This window comes from Borostomias antarcticus (assembly GCF_949987555.1).
Source record: "Borostomias antarcticus genome assembly, chromosome: 15".
Lineage (NCBI taxonomy): Eukaryota > Metazoa > Chordata > Actinopteri > Stomiiformes > Stomiidae > Borostomias > Borostomias antarcticus.
In genome coordinates this window covers 9199144-9214428 of record NC_140248.1, presented here as the reverse complement: position 1 = coordinate 9214428, position 15285 = coordinate 9199144, and the positions used below count along the sequence as shown (strand labels likewise).

The 15285-nt window shown below is 47.1% G+C and overlaps 3 protein-coding genes across 6 annotated transcripts in view; 1 reads left to right on the top strand and 2 right to left on the bottom strand.

Annotated features, from left to right (window-relative positions):
- Nucleotides 1-6971, bottom strand: part of LOC311318334 (vacuole membrane protein 1-like) — a 56514-nt gene extending 49543 nt beyond the window's left edge. For all 3 annotated transcript variants that reach the window (XR_014630797.1, XR_014630798.1, XM_084449633.1), the window contains exons 1-4: nucleotides 6925-6971; nucleotides 4656-4770; nucleotides 4366-4498; nucleotides 1047-1137 (exon numbers count right to left, since the gene is read on the bottom strand). Coding sequence is in view for 1 of the 3 variants with exons in the window: in XM_084449633.1 (XP_084305759.1) it covers nucleotides 1047-1137; nucleotides 4366-4498; nucleotides 4656-4734 (303 nt within the window). In the remaining 2 variants the exon portion in view is untranslated. The remainder of the gene's footprint in view (nucleotides 1-1046; nucleotides 1138-4365; nucleotides 4499-4655; nucleotides 4771-6924) is intronic.
- Nucleotides 6972-8353: 1382 nt separating this feature from the next.
- Nucleotides 8354-9314, top strand: ptrh2 (peptidyl-tRNA hydrolase 2). The gene is made up of 2 exons (XM_084449788.1): nucleotides 8354-8388; nucleotides 8640-9314. The coding sequence occupies exon 2, from the start codon at nucleotides 8664-8666 to the stop codon at nucleotides 9180-9182; it is 519 nt and encodes a 172-aa protein (XP_084305914.1). The 5' UTR covers nucleotides 8354-8388; nucleotides 8640-8663; the 3' UTR covers nucleotides 9183-9314.
- A 1148-nt stretch (nucleotides 9315-10462) lies between these two features.
- cltca (clathrin, heavy chain a (Hc)) overlaps nucleotides 10463-15285 on the bottom strand; it is a 39191-nt gene continuing 34368 nt past the window's right edge. Inside the window, exons 29-32 of one of the 2 annotated variants that reach the window (XM_084449943.1) lie at nucleotides 15022-15243; nucleotides 13972-13992; nucleotides 12229-12304; nucleotides 10463-11788 (exon numbers count right to left, since the gene is read on the bottom strand). In XM_084449943.1, coding sequence (XP_084306069.1) covers nucleotides 11649-11788; nucleotides 12229-12304; nucleotides 13972-13992; nucleotides 15022-15243 — 459 coding nt within the window. In that variant the 3' untranslated portion in view covers nucleotides 10463-11648. The remainder of the gene's footprint in view (nucleotides 11789-12228; nucleotides 12305-13971; nucleotides 13993-15021; nucleotides 15244-15285) is intronic. The other variant, XM_084449944.1, reaches the window with a different exon arrangement.

The following is a 15285-nucleotide window of genomic DNA, read 5'->3' as shown; positions in this document are numbered from 1 at the left end:
AGAGAACCACAGAGGGTGGGAGAGGGCAAGTGAGTGGTGAAGAGAGAGTGAGAGAGAGAGAGAGAGAGAGAGAGAGAGAGAGAGAGAGAAAGAAAGTGCTAGAATTGGATCCACAGCCTGTTGTTGAAAGGTTTGGAGGACAAAGCCGTAGGCTAGGAGCATTCAGAACAGGAGAGAAGAGAATCGCTCTCTTCATGGCAGCCAGCTCTTACACAACTAGAACGTAAACCCTATCCAAACCCCTCTCCTCCCTCCTCCTGTTCACCCGTCGGTATCTAACTCCATCTAGATGGACAAGCACTTCCTTGAGCAAGGGCAGGTTGTTTTCAGGAACAGACGTTGGGAGGGTGTGGATTACAGGAACCACAGAGGTTTTTCTGGCAGGGAGCTTAATTTCCCAGTGACCCCAGGAAAACAAGAACATATGCAACGTCTCTCATCACCTATAGGAAAGTGCCAGCCATGACCAATTGTTTTCAGGGTTGTTGCGAATTAATCACGTCACGCCTTGGGACTGGTGCTTAACACGGAAAATATATTTACAGCCCCTCGGTTGAAGAATTAAGGCCAATTATAGCTAGAAAACACAACGGGGGAAAGATTCCAGACAGAATGTGAAGCTTGTTTTGCTCTGGGGCTGCGGACCCTGTAGGATTCATCAGTGAGCAGTTTATCAGGAAACAGGGCAAACCGACTGAGATATGAGCTACATGAAAGCTTAGGGATGCCAATTAGTAACACTGTGCACACACAATCACACATACCGCTGTGCACCCACACACACACACGCACACACACGTACGTACACACACACACAGGTGCCTTGATGAGAAAAGCAAACAATTCATTTGCGAATGCGTCTCAGTAACGGAGGCTAGATCTGATTTCAATAGTTGCTACCGAGGCTGTGATGACTAGACTGTGTGTTTGTGTTAGATGGGAGGATACTTTATTGATCCCGGGAGCGGGGGAGACGCCTGCAGGCCCAGGGATCGAGCGTGAGGAGCGCTACGTGCGCTGCTGTGTGACGTGTGTGCGCCATTCACCTCCTGATGATCTCCTTCAACAGAGTAGACGACGGAGAGGAGGGCGAGGAGCGCCGCCAGGCCGAACGCGGTCCGTCTCCGCCGCCATAACCTGGGAGGAGAGGAGGAGGGGGAGAGGAGGAGGAAGAGGGGGAGGGAAGGGTAGGGAGGAGGGGGAAGAGCAAGAAAAAAAAGAAGGGTGAGGAGATATTGGATGGCGGTCGGGGAGTGGCGAGGACCTGCCTGGGAAGCTCCCGACTGTGTGTTCAAGCGGCTGTTTGAGGCGAGGGCTTAAAGTACTTGATCCCTGACAACAGTATTAAGGGGTTTTTACTTCCTTCCAGTTCTCAGGCTCATTGGTGTCTGACTGTCGCAGGGTATAAAGACTCTTAATCAACACTTCTTACCATCTGTCTACCTAAGGCCTCAACTTCTACATGAACACCTCTCAAGAATTAACTTCAAAAGTCACTTTATGAATACTGTGCTATCATTTGGTTTAAAGGGTGTTTTTTTTCAGTTCAATGACGTAAATGCCTGTAAATTTTCTCTACAATAAAATTAATACTTAAATGGTTTAGAAGCCTATTCATATTACTGCTCATGCTATACATCATACATACTGTACATGCATACTTAGAAACCAAACTAATGTTATAGCCCATGACTATCTAGAATATCTGACTAACCCCAACATGTATCTTCTGCAGTACCATGTAATCCACATACATCATGACAGCTTATTTTCTCCCATGTGATCCACTAGCCATAAAAACAACATGTGACCAGAGCAGCTTCTCCTCAGCACGCGGCTTGTGGTGTTAGTGGTTCACCACATCCTCTTGTAGTTTTAGGAAATAAACATGTTGTCCTCATACAGCAAACCTCAACCGGCTTACCGAGTGAACATGCTGACCTTCTTTTGCTGGGGGGCCTTTACGTCAATACGCACTATTAGTGGGAGGACCATGCTGTCTGGGGCGAGGGGGGTACGTCATCTCAGAAACATTTCCACATCATCGCTTAGGCCCACAGTCTTACTGTGTGTGGGAGTGTTATTCAGCAGAGCAGACAAACTCACAAAATCGCCTTTCAGAGAAAGAAGGTAATAGCAATAATAGCAAAATAAGGCATGGCTGTCGCTATAGGCGGGCCTTAGGGGGCCTGGCCCACCCCCAAATGTGCTAGTGCTGCACCACTGGCACCCATAATTTGAACATGAATCAATATTTGTATTAATAATAGTATTTTTCTGTTAAACTAGAAATACTGACTTTATATTCAAATGAAGACGTTCACATCACAGGCATCACATTACTCAGCCTCCCAGGGAAAGTGTACTCCAAGGTGCTGGTAAGGAGGGTCCGGCCGATAGTCGAACCTCAGATCGAAGAGGAACAATGCGAATTTCGTCCTGGTCGTGGAACCACCGACCAGCTCTTCACTCTCTCAAGGATCTTGGAGGGGGCTTGGGAGTTTGCCCAACTTGTCTACATGTGTTTTGTGGACTTGAAGAAGGCTTACGACCGGGTCCCTTGGAGGGTTATGCGGGAGTATGGGGTGAGGGGATCCCTACTTAGGGCCATCCAATCCCTGTACACCCAGAGCGAGAGCTGTGTCCGGGTCCTCGGCAGTAAGTCGTCTTCCTTTCCGGTGGGGGTTGACCTCTGCCAGGGCTGCACTTTGTCACCAATCCTGTTTGTGATTTTCATGGACAGGATATCGAGGCGTAGTCGTGCAGAGGTGGGTTTGCAGTTCGGTGAGCTGGGGATCGTGTCGCTGCTATTTGCAGATGATGTGGTCCTGATGGCATCATCTGCCTGCGACCTCCAACACTCTCTGGATAGGTTCGCAACTGAGTGTGAAGCGGCTGGGAAGAGAATCAGCACTTCTTGCATGGCAAGTCTGAGGCCATGGTTCTCAGCAGGAAACCGGTGGTCTGTCCGCTCCAAGTAGGAAATGAGTCCTTACCCCAAGTGAAGGACTTCAAGTATCTGGGGGCCTTGTTCACGAGTGAGGGAACCATGGAGAGGGAGTTTGGCCGGAGAATCGGAGCAGCTGGTGCGGTTCTGCAGTCGCTTTACCGCACTGTTGTGACGAAAAGAGAGCTGAGCCAAAAGGCAAAGCTCTCGATCTACCGGTCTATCTTCGTCCCCACCCTCACCTATGGTCATAAAGGATGGGTCATGACCGAAAGAACGAGATCACGGATACAACCGGCCGAAATGAGTTTTCTCCGGAGGGTGGCTGGGATCCCCCTGAGAGATCGGGTGAGAAGTACAGTCATCCGGGAGAGACTCGAGTAGAGCCGCTGCTCCTTTGCGTCGAAAGGAGCCAGTTGAGGTGGTTCGGGCATCTAGTGAGGATGCCTCCTGGGAGCCTCCCTAGGGAGGTGTTCCAGGCATGTCCGGCTGGGAGGAGGCCGCGGGGTAGACCCAGGACTACGTGGCGGGATTACATCTCCGCACTGGCCTGTGAGCAGCTAAAGATTCCCCAGGCAGAGCTGGTTGATGCTGCCAGGGAAAGGGATGTCTGGGGCCCCCTGCTGGGACTGCTGCCTCCGCGACCCGACCCCAGATAGGCGGATGAAGATGGATGGATGGATGAAGACATTCAACTAGAGAAACAATGACTTTATTATTTTTTTTACAGGGTTCTGTTATGTGACTTACTTGCTCCTCTTCATCCCTATGGGACATTCTGATGAGAAGATGAAACACTCAGAAACGCCTTCTTCAACTTTACCGAGTCAGAGGGAGAACTAGAGAGCTCAGTATGATAAGTATGCATCAGTGCTGCACAAATGCTACAGCATACCGTAATCAAAAATATTTAATAATAATTGTGCCCCCTAATGCAGTTCATATGCCCCCCTTAAGACTGAGCCCTAGCAACAGGTCTGAAATAAGGCGCAACTTTAAAGGAGTTTGATGATAACTAATAACTATACAGCTGTTTTTCTAATGAGGCCGAACTCCAGTCTGGAGCATAGAGAGGGAGTAGGGATGGACTGTGATATGATAACAGTGTCTCAAGGTCTCTTGTTTGCCTCTGTGTGTGTCTTTACTGTGTGTGTGTGTGTGTGTGTGTGTGTGTGTGTGTGTGTGTTCTGTGTGCTCAGATAAACACCTACTAAGCATATGGGTTTAACAATCACTTCTCTTTTCAAGATGAGTAAAAAGCAGTTGAAACACCTCGACACAACCCAAGCTCCCAACTCCCATCTGTGACATTCTGACTCTGGTTTTGATTCTGACTCTGGTTTTGATCCTGACTGCATGTCTGGGGTGGGGGAGCTCGGAGGCAGCGGGGAGCCCAGGGACTCTGCGGTCAGTCTTACTTCCACGTCCACTCCTGCAGGGTGAGGAGCAGCTCCAACAGGAAGTAGTGGAGCGTTCGAAGAGGCTTCTTCCACAACACCAGAGACAGGCGCTCCTCTCTGTCCCGCTCCTTCTGCTCGCTCAGCGACAAGTCTGTCCACGAAGAAACGCACACACACACACACACACACACAAAGACAACACAGGGTTTTACCTCTACCGTTGTAAATCGTTTATGATCAAAAATGGCATTAGCGCTACAGGGTGTGTTCCATGGCCGAGTGCTCCGGTGTCACAGAACTTCACTCACCTGGAAACGGTCCATTCTCCTGGTCCTTGGCACCTAAGCGCCTCTGAGGCAGCTGGCTGTCCTCCCTGTTCTCCGCCATCTCATTGGGTAGTGGAGGACCAGGGGAGAGGGGGGCCTGAGGGGTCGAAAAAGAGAGAAATAGTGGGCTCAGAAGAGATGAGACAAGTATGTATTATCTACCAATAGACACACATAACCTGCACATCTCTCTCTCTCTCTCTCTCTCTCTCACACACACACACACACACACACACACAGTCGCACACTCACACCTACAAATATGCACACACACGCACACTGGTCGGGGAGTCAAGTCAGAGCAGTCACGGAGCCAGTGTGAGATGCTGTGTCCTGCAGATTACTGGTAACCCAATCAGGCCAGTGCGTGACTTAATGATACTCACCACCACACTGCGTGCCAACAGCCAAGGGGCGGGGAGGGACAGAGAGTCCACTGCACCAGTCACCTAAATGAGCCTACTGTATATAGCCCATATAGTAGCCTCATTTATTTCTGTATGCATTCAGGTCAAACTCAAATGCAGGTCAGATCCTAATTCAAAATGCAGCTCCAATGTGGCCAAGGCCAGCACTGTCCAAAGTGTGCTCTCTGGGTGGTAGCGGGGGGAGCATTGTGGGTGAGGATCACCCGAGATGGTACCACCGAGGTTATTCCTGGAACGTCCTCACACCCTACCCCATTTGTCCCCCTTTGATCATTTGCTGTATCTCCTCACAGGCGCATTTTAGTATATGTCATGCATCGATGTGCCGTTCCACAGATACAGACACAGACAACAGACAGAGAGGAAGTGGAAGTGAGACACCACAGCTATAGTGCACACACATAAACAAGTGGGTTTGTAGGTGAACGCATGCAGTAGATGTGTGTGTGTGTGTGTGTGTGTGTGTGTGTGTGTGTGTGTGTGTGTGTGTGTGTGTGTGTGTGTGTGTGTGTGCTCGCGCGCGGGCCTCTGAGTAGTGTGTCTGTGAGCTGTGAGTCGGGGCTGACATGCAGGCACGCAGCTCACCATCTGGTGGAAGTGTCCGTGTCACACACTGGCTAATCCCCCCCCCCGCCCAGCCAGCGCCCCCGGTGCCCCCGGCTCACAGACCCCTCTCTGAGAGGGCCTCTGGCTCCAGTTTCCAAACGTCCACACTGACCCGCGCTGACAGACTGCAGACGCCGCACAGCGTTGATTTTACAGGGGCCCGTGACGGCTCTTTAGAATCTTTAGGAATTTTGTGGAATTTTACGGCCGGGATGGACAGTCAGCGGGTGGTGGCGTTTTTCCCTTTTTGAGGGAGGGAAAGTCTTTGGGAGTCCAGGGATTGGGACAATATACCCTCAGTTTAGAATGGATAAACTATCAGACCCGTAGCAGATGATCATCATAACTGTATGATGGTGATCATAGTGGACTGTAGCATTTGTTGAATAATTGTCTCAGCAGGATTACAAGTATTTAGGTGAGAATACACCTACACACTCAATAATGCAGAGTGAGGTCACTGGAGAAAGGTCATTTATGTAATAGCTGGTGCAGTCTCACTCTAAAGGCTGCTGTGTAGGCATCAACTACTGTTGAAATTCTTTCTTTTTTTGACTTGTTATTTAGAATAGTAAAAATGGGAAGGTAAAAAATATAGCCTATTACTATTGAGCATATGTAATGACTATATGTAATATTATGCAATATGTTTTGCTACCACGCCTGTGGCTTAAGATCTATCCTAGAATAAAAAGAGTGAGCCAGACGCACCATTTTACAACTACTGTATGCACAGTGGTGCGCCAAAAGGATCTGTGATGCAAACCAAACTATTTGGGCATCACACCTGACTGAAGGACTATGTGAAACTCATACTATATCATATTCATTAAGTGGTATCATTCATTTTGAAAGACTTGAAGAGAACAAGAAAACAACGCGTGTGCGTGTGTAACCAGCAGCGCACATTGCCTGCAGAGAGCTCGATTGCGCAATACCTTGGACAAAAACAACAGCCAGCGCGAGACTTAGGTTAGGTAACTGTGCCATGCTCTGAAATCGACGCTGAACTTCACTTCGCGCAATGAAAATTATCTTTACGATCCAAGCATCTTTGAATTAATCTATCCGTAACTTCTAATCACTCGACAATAGCTAGCCTAAACCAATTTCCCATCAGTGTTATAACAACCTAAAACAACTTCCCATCAGTGTTATAACAACATTTGGCATAAATAAACAAAGCGCATGTCTGAGGGAGAGAAGGAGCGACTCACCTTCAGTTATGTATTATATCCACACGCACTATGTCCCCAAACCACCGTTTTAGCTCGGCTGGCGATGTAGGGCAACATAGTCATAACTGATGAGTTGTGTGGGGTGTGGTGGGGCCAGCAGGGGATAGCAGCGAGAGGGTTGTCGGGGGGAGGGAATGGCAGGGATGCATGAGAGGGATGTTTCATCATCTGCCTATACAACCCTCTAGAGGTTGAGACTAATTGGGGCACTAAAAATAAAACCAGATCATTTTCCTCAACACAGATCTAACATCGTATTCCTCTGGAGATTTCACAGGAACATCACTGCATAGCATCAGGTTGAAGATCCTGGCCCAATCTGAGAAAGACACCCCTGGCTGGGTATAGTGCCCTTGAGATTATGACCTATGGTAGCCCCGGGCTTGTGCTGGGCCATGCTTTTGATATTGCATGAATAGGTAGGTTAAAACATTTTATTTGTGCAATCGTATCAATTTTTTTTGTTAAACATAGCCTATACTATTTATTTAGACTTTACGTCATATAATATGCATTATATGTAATATAATGTCACATAAAGCATAAAGAAGTACATGATGTACCATATAGGCTAGACAAAATATAAATTATATAAATCAATAGATTTCTATTCTCTAGTCTTATCTTAATTAGGATGCGTCATTCTTTCGCATATTCGCTCAATCAGTCAGAGTGTATAAACAAAAAATAGTGCATTATGTTTTACCCGTTCATTTATCAGTTCCAGTGCACTTCAGTGATTAATAGACTACACTGTTACAGGCTACTACATCTAAGATGGGGTGCCAAGATGAGGCGCCGGCTGTTACGACAGGTTAAATCTGAGTGGGCAAACACAGCAGGTGCGTGCGGAACACTTTTGGCACCATGGGAGACAAACTGAAGCGGACCATTCAATGTCAAGTGCATACATTGATCCTATGTCCTACATAGCCTAAGCCTTCTTTAAAGAAATTCATCAGACAGAAACCTATGTCCCTTACCTTTCAATCAGAGCTGCCAAACGCCGCAGCCCACTGCACTGGAATTAGACATTTTATATCATGGGCAGTGTAGCTTATTATCGTGTACGCTACTTCCGCTACACGGATAGACCAATAGGAATGTTTTATTTTTGTATTATTTTTTTTACACCAAGACAGGCTATTATTTTAATGCGAAAAACGAATGCAACATTAAATATGAGCCGTCTCTCAATTAAATCCTACACTTGATTTGTCTAGCCTATTCATGTAGTGTAGGCCTATACCTACATCACACACACAAACAAATCCACGCACAATATGGATAGGCCTATATGAGAGCAGAGCCCTCACATTTTCCATACAGCAGCGTTCTCTCTGCACTATCTTGGAACCATCCATGCTTGGAACGCACCCATCTGAACGTCATCAAAAGGAGACGAGGAATTGGAATGAGTGGACACGTTTATACAACAGAAAGGTAGGCTACATACAAGTTTTTATTTAACACACGGATACAAGTAGGCTATGTGTGTGTTAAAATATCTAATGACCCACTTGAAGTAGTATGTGCTTTGTTTTGCTATATATGAAAGCAGTAAAAACAGGCTATTTATGTAATTGAATCTGTAATGTTAATTTACATAGCCAGCTATGTTGTGCTAACGTTAGCTAGGTTGTGTTTGTCGGTGCCAGTTGGACACAACAGTGACTCATTGAACTTTTGATCAGTTCATAGGTTGGACAATTCTCAACATGGATTCCGTGTATAGCCAGTTAGCCGTGGGTATATTGGCTGGGATGGGCTGTGGACTTTGTCTTGGGTGGCACTTCCGCGCCCGGTTCGGCAAATCTTCCAGAGGCATCGTCGCAGCCATCGGAAATGGTGGCGGTAGTGAAACAAGTGTCATGGGGGAGGGCGGCGAATTCAAAATGATTCTTGTGGTTCGATCTGACCTAAAGATGGGCAAGGGGAAAGTGGCAGCTCAGTGCTCACACGCAGCTGTGTCTGCCTACAAGCAGGTGCACCGCAGGAACCCCGAGCTCCTGAAACAGTGGGAATACTGCGGCCAGCCAAAGGTAGTGGTGAAGGTCCCGGATGAGGACAGTCTAATAGAGCTGCTGAGCCATGCCAAAGAGGTCGGACTGCCCGTCAGCTTGATCCAAGACGCAGGGAGGACGCAGATTGCTCCAGGTTCACGCACTGTACTTGGAGTTGGCCCTGGACCTGCTGATCTTGTGGACAAAGTCACAGGACACTTAAAGCTGTATTAAATACAACACGTACACAGAAACAATAGGAACCTAAACCCATTTTAGACAATACTGCGCCTGGGACAATTAATGCATTTTTATATACTGTAGGAAAGTGGTTGTTTTGGAACAGTTTCATTTCTATGATTTCATTAAAGCTCAATGACATTTTGGTTACATTGTCCTCTCTTTTGTAGTTTTTATTTTTATTGACGCATCATATGCTCAGCTGACATAGTGCTGTCAGTGGTTGACAGGTCGGGGAGGGGGGGGTCCCTGACCTGCAGTGTTGCAGGTCAGGGAATGAGGCTCACCTCAGGAATGAATAGGTGGTGTCTGAATGGCTTCAGTGATTATAAACACTCCTTACCCTGGAGTCATGCAGGTCCTTTATGGAAGGCAGGTTACAGTTGGTTTGCATCCCAAAGAACCCATTACCCCTCTGTGCCCCCTGTCCTCTTCTTCCATTCTCTCCTCACTTGGTTATTCAATAAAACATATCGTACAGTATATAGATAGGGGCAGCACATAGCTTGGGAGTTGGAGCGGCTGGCTGGGGATCGCAAGGTCCTCGTTTCGATCCCAGCTCCCGGCAGTGTGCCGAAATGTCCTTGAGCAAGACACTGAACCCCTAAATCGTTCATATGGTGCAGTACCAAGTACTGTCACCTCACAGTAAGGTCTTCAGGCCTTTCTGTGCAGAGTTTGCATGTTCTCATGTTCGCAAGGGTTTCCTCCTAAAAGAACCCAATATGAAAAACATGCAGAAGAACAAATGCTCTTCGGTCCTGTCCTGAGCACTTGGTCGCTGGGAACCATGAACTATGGCTGCCCACTGCCCCTGGAGGACGGCAGCTTGGTTGGGAAAAATGCAGGAGACAATTTCCACCGGTGACCCCTGAAAGTTACATGTTTTTATTTTGTGTGCCATTCAGTATATGTCACCGTGTGGCCAATGAAAGACCCCCCTCCACCCGGGTCCTGTAATTTAGATAAAAGCTATCAGTATATGCTACATAATTTTGTGGGTACATGCATTGAGGTTAATGTTGAATGCCTATGTTAGTGCTACTAATAGTGATTCATATAGTGCACGGAACTTGAGCCCTGTGTACTGTATTGTGCATCCCACCTGACCCTGATCTCTGAAAAGAATGACTGAAACCCTTCTCTACACTGACTTGAGTATCACTGGACATTGAGGTCTGTATCTGTAGTGTGAATGGCAAGTCTACCACTGGAAACATGAAATTAAGAGGCACAACCACACTTTTCTTGACAAACAAGAAGCCTTTATTTTATGTGGAAAAGAAAACCGCCATTTCGTTCATGATCCAGATTATGCACAATCATCTTATCTTAAGTGCACACTTATTCTAAAGTCATTTGTTTAAGAGTATAGGGAGTTAATGATTGATTTCTTGTATACGCGCAAGCCTTCGATAAAAACACCAAACCTGTGATTTTATTCTCAATCAGATTCAGAGGGGCCAACTGAACAGAAGGAAACAAAATGTTGTCAGGACATCACGGCTGTTAGGTTTTATATTCTCTCTTCTGTACACTCAAGAACAGCAACCTAGAACACCACGATAACCAGCGCTGAGAGGGCCGAGGGTGGGTTAGTGAAACACAGGGGTCTGAAGAATGGCTCTGCTTTAGGAATCCCTCCTCAAACGGACTGGTCCCACACAAGAGCACTGCTTACAGCACAAGGAAAGGTCATCTGTTACACGGCAAGTGAATGCAAACACACCAACTTCTCTACACCGTCTGGCTGGTTGTCCTGCACAGGCTTGGTTGGGAAGGATAAAACTAACTTTTTTGGAACCTGGAACTCTGTATGCATCTAAAATAATCTCTCGTTCCTCAAGAAATACACAACCCTCCCCGGGTGTAGGGACATCACTGGTGGTACGTAGTGTTTCTAGTTTGTGGTCATGAAAGCGGCAGTCATGTATGTTCAAATATAGAAGAACATTGTAGCTTTTTTTTTCGTTTCTGAATATACAATAATTAAATGCATCTTACAGACGGACAGAACAAGCTGCTCACACACATCAAAATGAAAGAGATTCTACATTAGTTTTCTTCTCACTACAGAGTGCAAATCAGATGCTTCACAACAGACCTTTTTTAATTAAGAAGAGGACTTGCTCTTCCCATAAGCCCCCTCATTGTACATAAACCATTCCCCGTTCAAAATAAAATAGACAAATTAATTCTAGTAAATATATGGAATGTGAAAAAAAGTAATTCTTGTAATCCAATCTTTTTCTTTGACGATAGAAATAAAATGGAGTCCTTCATGACAGTTTTAAAGAAAAAAAACAACGATAACAACAATAATAATAAAATTAAAAAAAAGAACAACCGCTTGTTGGTATCCCCCGTGGTGGTGAGTAGAAGATAGTGATGGGCTGGTGAAGGACTGCGGGAGAGAGGGATGGAGGGCTCCGGTGGGCAGCTCCTAGCCGGAGCCGGGCCTTACATGCCGTAGCCGAAGCCCGGCTGGGCCGGTGGGGGCTGGCCGTAGGCTGGGGGTGCCGAGTAGCCGTAGGCGTAGGCTGCTTGCTGGGGGGGCACCGCCACACTGGGGCCTGAAGTCAGCATCAGCTGAGGTGTGCCTACAGCACGCAGAGAGAGAGAGAGAGAGAAGAAGAAGGTTACAGGTGTGTCATCTTCGCTGCACACCACAGAACATGGTGTCGTTGCTCCTCTGTCGAGTGAGAAGGAGAACAGTTACATGCATGATCTTTTTTCCAGGCTGTCAACCGCTGTGAACTGAATTCGCAATCGCTAGTGAAACCAATTGTGGAGTAGGCTCCAAGCATTTTTAATCTGTCTGAATCTTCTCCTCTCTGGTCTAATCAGTGGATTAGGAACAGCTGTGGTGCCACAATTTCACAGCCATTACCCGTGGTCAACAGCAGCACTGCACCTTTACATTTCTGTGGACTGACCGACAGTGAACTATAGAGCTGCTAGTCACGGCTAAAACTGGTCACCGTCTGACTACCAGCACCTGCTTGGTTAGAAGTCTCTAGACTGACGTGAGAGGTCTTACCGTAGACAATGGGTTGTGTCTCTGTCGCCTGCTCCTCCTCTTTTCTTAAGGACTCTGACGTTTCTAGCTTGTCCACCTGAAAGAGGAGAGTTCACACCGTCACACACGGATGTACGAGGAGCAGGTCGGGACATGAGGTGCTGGAGGTTTTAAAAGACGGCTCTTAAATTTAGTAGTCAAAATTAATACGTCGAAGTGATTGATGGATGGGACCATTCCGCGGGGAAGGGGGCGGAGATTGTGTGCATACAGCTTGACCTTCAACAGGCGGGTGAGCTGCCCCTTGGTCGCAAGGCTACACCAGTCAAGCAATAGCAGGAAAAGAAAAGACCAATAAATTGCTCAGTGGTACTAAAAGGGAAAACTGATTGGACATTGGTCCCTCCCATTCAACCACCAGTCCTTACTTGGTAAGTTTTCAGTATTGATAGGAAGTCACAGTATGCAGAGAACCGAACCGCTCAGTAAATTCACGCTCAGTTCCCTTTGCTTTTATCCGTAGGCGTTAGCTATCCCATACCTGATCAAAAGCGTAGCTGACTTAAGATTTGTTAGCAAGAAATGTTCAATGAGTCGAAGATGCAGCAAGATGCATTGTCATAAGGAAACAGCGGCAGACACCCGTTCTAATCACAAGTTATTTGCAGCATTCATGCCAAGTTGATCATGAACATCTACTCTTATTAGAAAGTGGATACAGTAACAGTTTGCTTCATATCGCTTCTGTTATTAGAAATGACGTTCAGTTTCCTCCATACTTTTTGTTACAATGTAGTGTTATTAGAAAAGTCTGCGTTGGGTGAAACGTGTGCATGAGAAAGGGGCCCTGGCGTGCAGGGGAGGAGTCAGCTGAGCAGCGGCTGGGTCAGACGTCCACTGAAGGGCCCCATAGAAAGCAGCCAGGCTCAGGCAACAGCCATGGCTCTTGGCTCCTCACTTGTAAAGGGGTTCGTTTACATGCTCGTTTTAGAAAACAGCAGAACATTTCCAAAACAAAGGGCAGTTAGCCTGACTACTTATTTCACACAACGCACGCACGCACACGCGCACACACAATACATTATATGTATGTTCCCTCTTGGAAACCGTAAAGGTCTATGAGTGAATGCACTTTTTAGTTAGATCAACTTTACATCTGTTGACACATTTCTGTCCCTGGTACTACAGCGTCAGCAGCAGTTCCCTGCCAACACAGGTTCAGAAATGACAGCCAGCTATTCCGTAAAGTGCATTCTCTTCACTTCTTAAAAAGCAGTTCTTGGTTCACAGTTTTAGTGGTTACATGCAGTCTGCCACTGGTATTCAGTCCTTCTGCCCGGTTGCTGAAATGCCCACAGTACAGGTATGATACGACTGGAACGCTGACTACAGCTGGTCACTCCAAACTGGATTCACCCGGGGGCATCGTGACCTCCGCAGGGTCAGTGGGTTCAGGGGTCAGGACTGAGAGGCAATGGCTGACTGGCATTGTTGGTTTGGCCTCCTCGGACTACAGGTTTCATTAGTGACTACAGGGTCGGCTGAGGAGCCTTGACTACAGGAACACTCTGCTCGGTCAGGCTAAGACCGCACTCAGAGTACAAGACACTGCGTGTGTGGCCTTTGTAAAAGCAGCAGTATAATACGGGGGGAGAATTCAATCAAACATGTCATGCAGATTCCTGAGGTTGCGGTTCTCCCAAGCTAAATGAACACAAATTTAAAAGAGCAAGAAATAAATGGAATAGAGGAATTGACTTTCACCTTTTCCTTAATTGCATCAACCTGGAAGGAAATTCAAGAAGCGCAGCTTAGAAAATAAAATCAAACTGCATTTCCATAGAGAGAGAGAGAGAGGGAGGGAGAGAGAGAGAGAGGGAGGGAGAGAGGGAGGGAGGGAGGGAGGGAAAGAGAGAGCAGGCTGAAACAGCATACAGAGATGGGCAAATGAATAGGTTACAGTAGAAAGAGAAATCAAGAGATTCCAAAGTGAAGACAGTAACACACTCCTGTCCAAAACCAAGAATGCTCCAATTGTTTAGACTGTCTCCTAATACAATAACAACAGCTGTTGTTGTCACACTGTATGTAAGATATGTTAGAATTTGTATTTGGACTGACAAACCCTATGAGGCACTTTTTATATGCATCGAATGCTAGGCCAAGTCCCCCTTTACATATTATCGATCACAGTCATTAATCCCGACATCCGGCTGTGATGCGAGGAGATGACAGGTGTGTGAGCGGCTACGGTCCAGGTGTGCTGCACACATGCGGTCTCATGCGGTCATGCTCACAGCGGACCCGCGTGCACACACACACACTGCATACAATGACGAGCTCCACTTACTTGGCGCTAGAATACAGATCATTGGATTCTAGAGAGAGAGAGAGAGAGAGAGCAACTGGCCCTCTGGTCCGTGTGTCATAGGGGACACCGCTTCAAAAATGTTTAATTCACGCCACGGCAATCAATATGCAAGGGTCATTCTATTATTTTCCTCAGAGAGCATTTCCCAAGAGCAATTACTGTCTTTAATGTGAAACACTTGAGTGCAAACCGCAAAGATAATGAGAAAAAGGTTACATCTAAACTCATCACATGAATAGTAAGTAAGTAGGCATGACAGAACAGTAGAAGCACTCCAAAAAAAATAGAAAATTAAGCCAATAGAAAAATACAAAGTAAAACTTGTAAAACTATTCCTAATGTCTAGGGACGTTGGGACTGGTGTCACACACAGCCTAGCCTTGACCTGTGAACTGGACGCATACTAAGGTTCTCTGGCGACTCCCACACACGGGGAGACCCACCTTGGACAGGTACTCCCTCATGACCTGGATGAAGTAGGGCATGGAGAAGTCCATGAGGTTGTGCCTCCAGGCCGTCTCCAGCACCACGTCGGGCCGCAGCAGGTCGTAGCAGCTGAAGAGGCAGGCGGCGAAGCACTCCTTCTTGTCCTCCTGCAGGAACCAGGCCAGCAGCTCCTCCGCCAACTCCACGTCCTTGGACTCCGACGCGTACTGCATGGCATCCTGGGAGGAGAGAAGGGGGGGGGGGGGGGGGGGGGCAGCATA

What these genes read in the sequence shown, in the direction of transcription:
- ptrh2 (XM_084449788.1), top strand. Translation starts at nt 8,664, where the DNA reads ATGGATTCCGTGTATAGCCAGTTAGCCGTGGGTATATTGGCTGGGATG.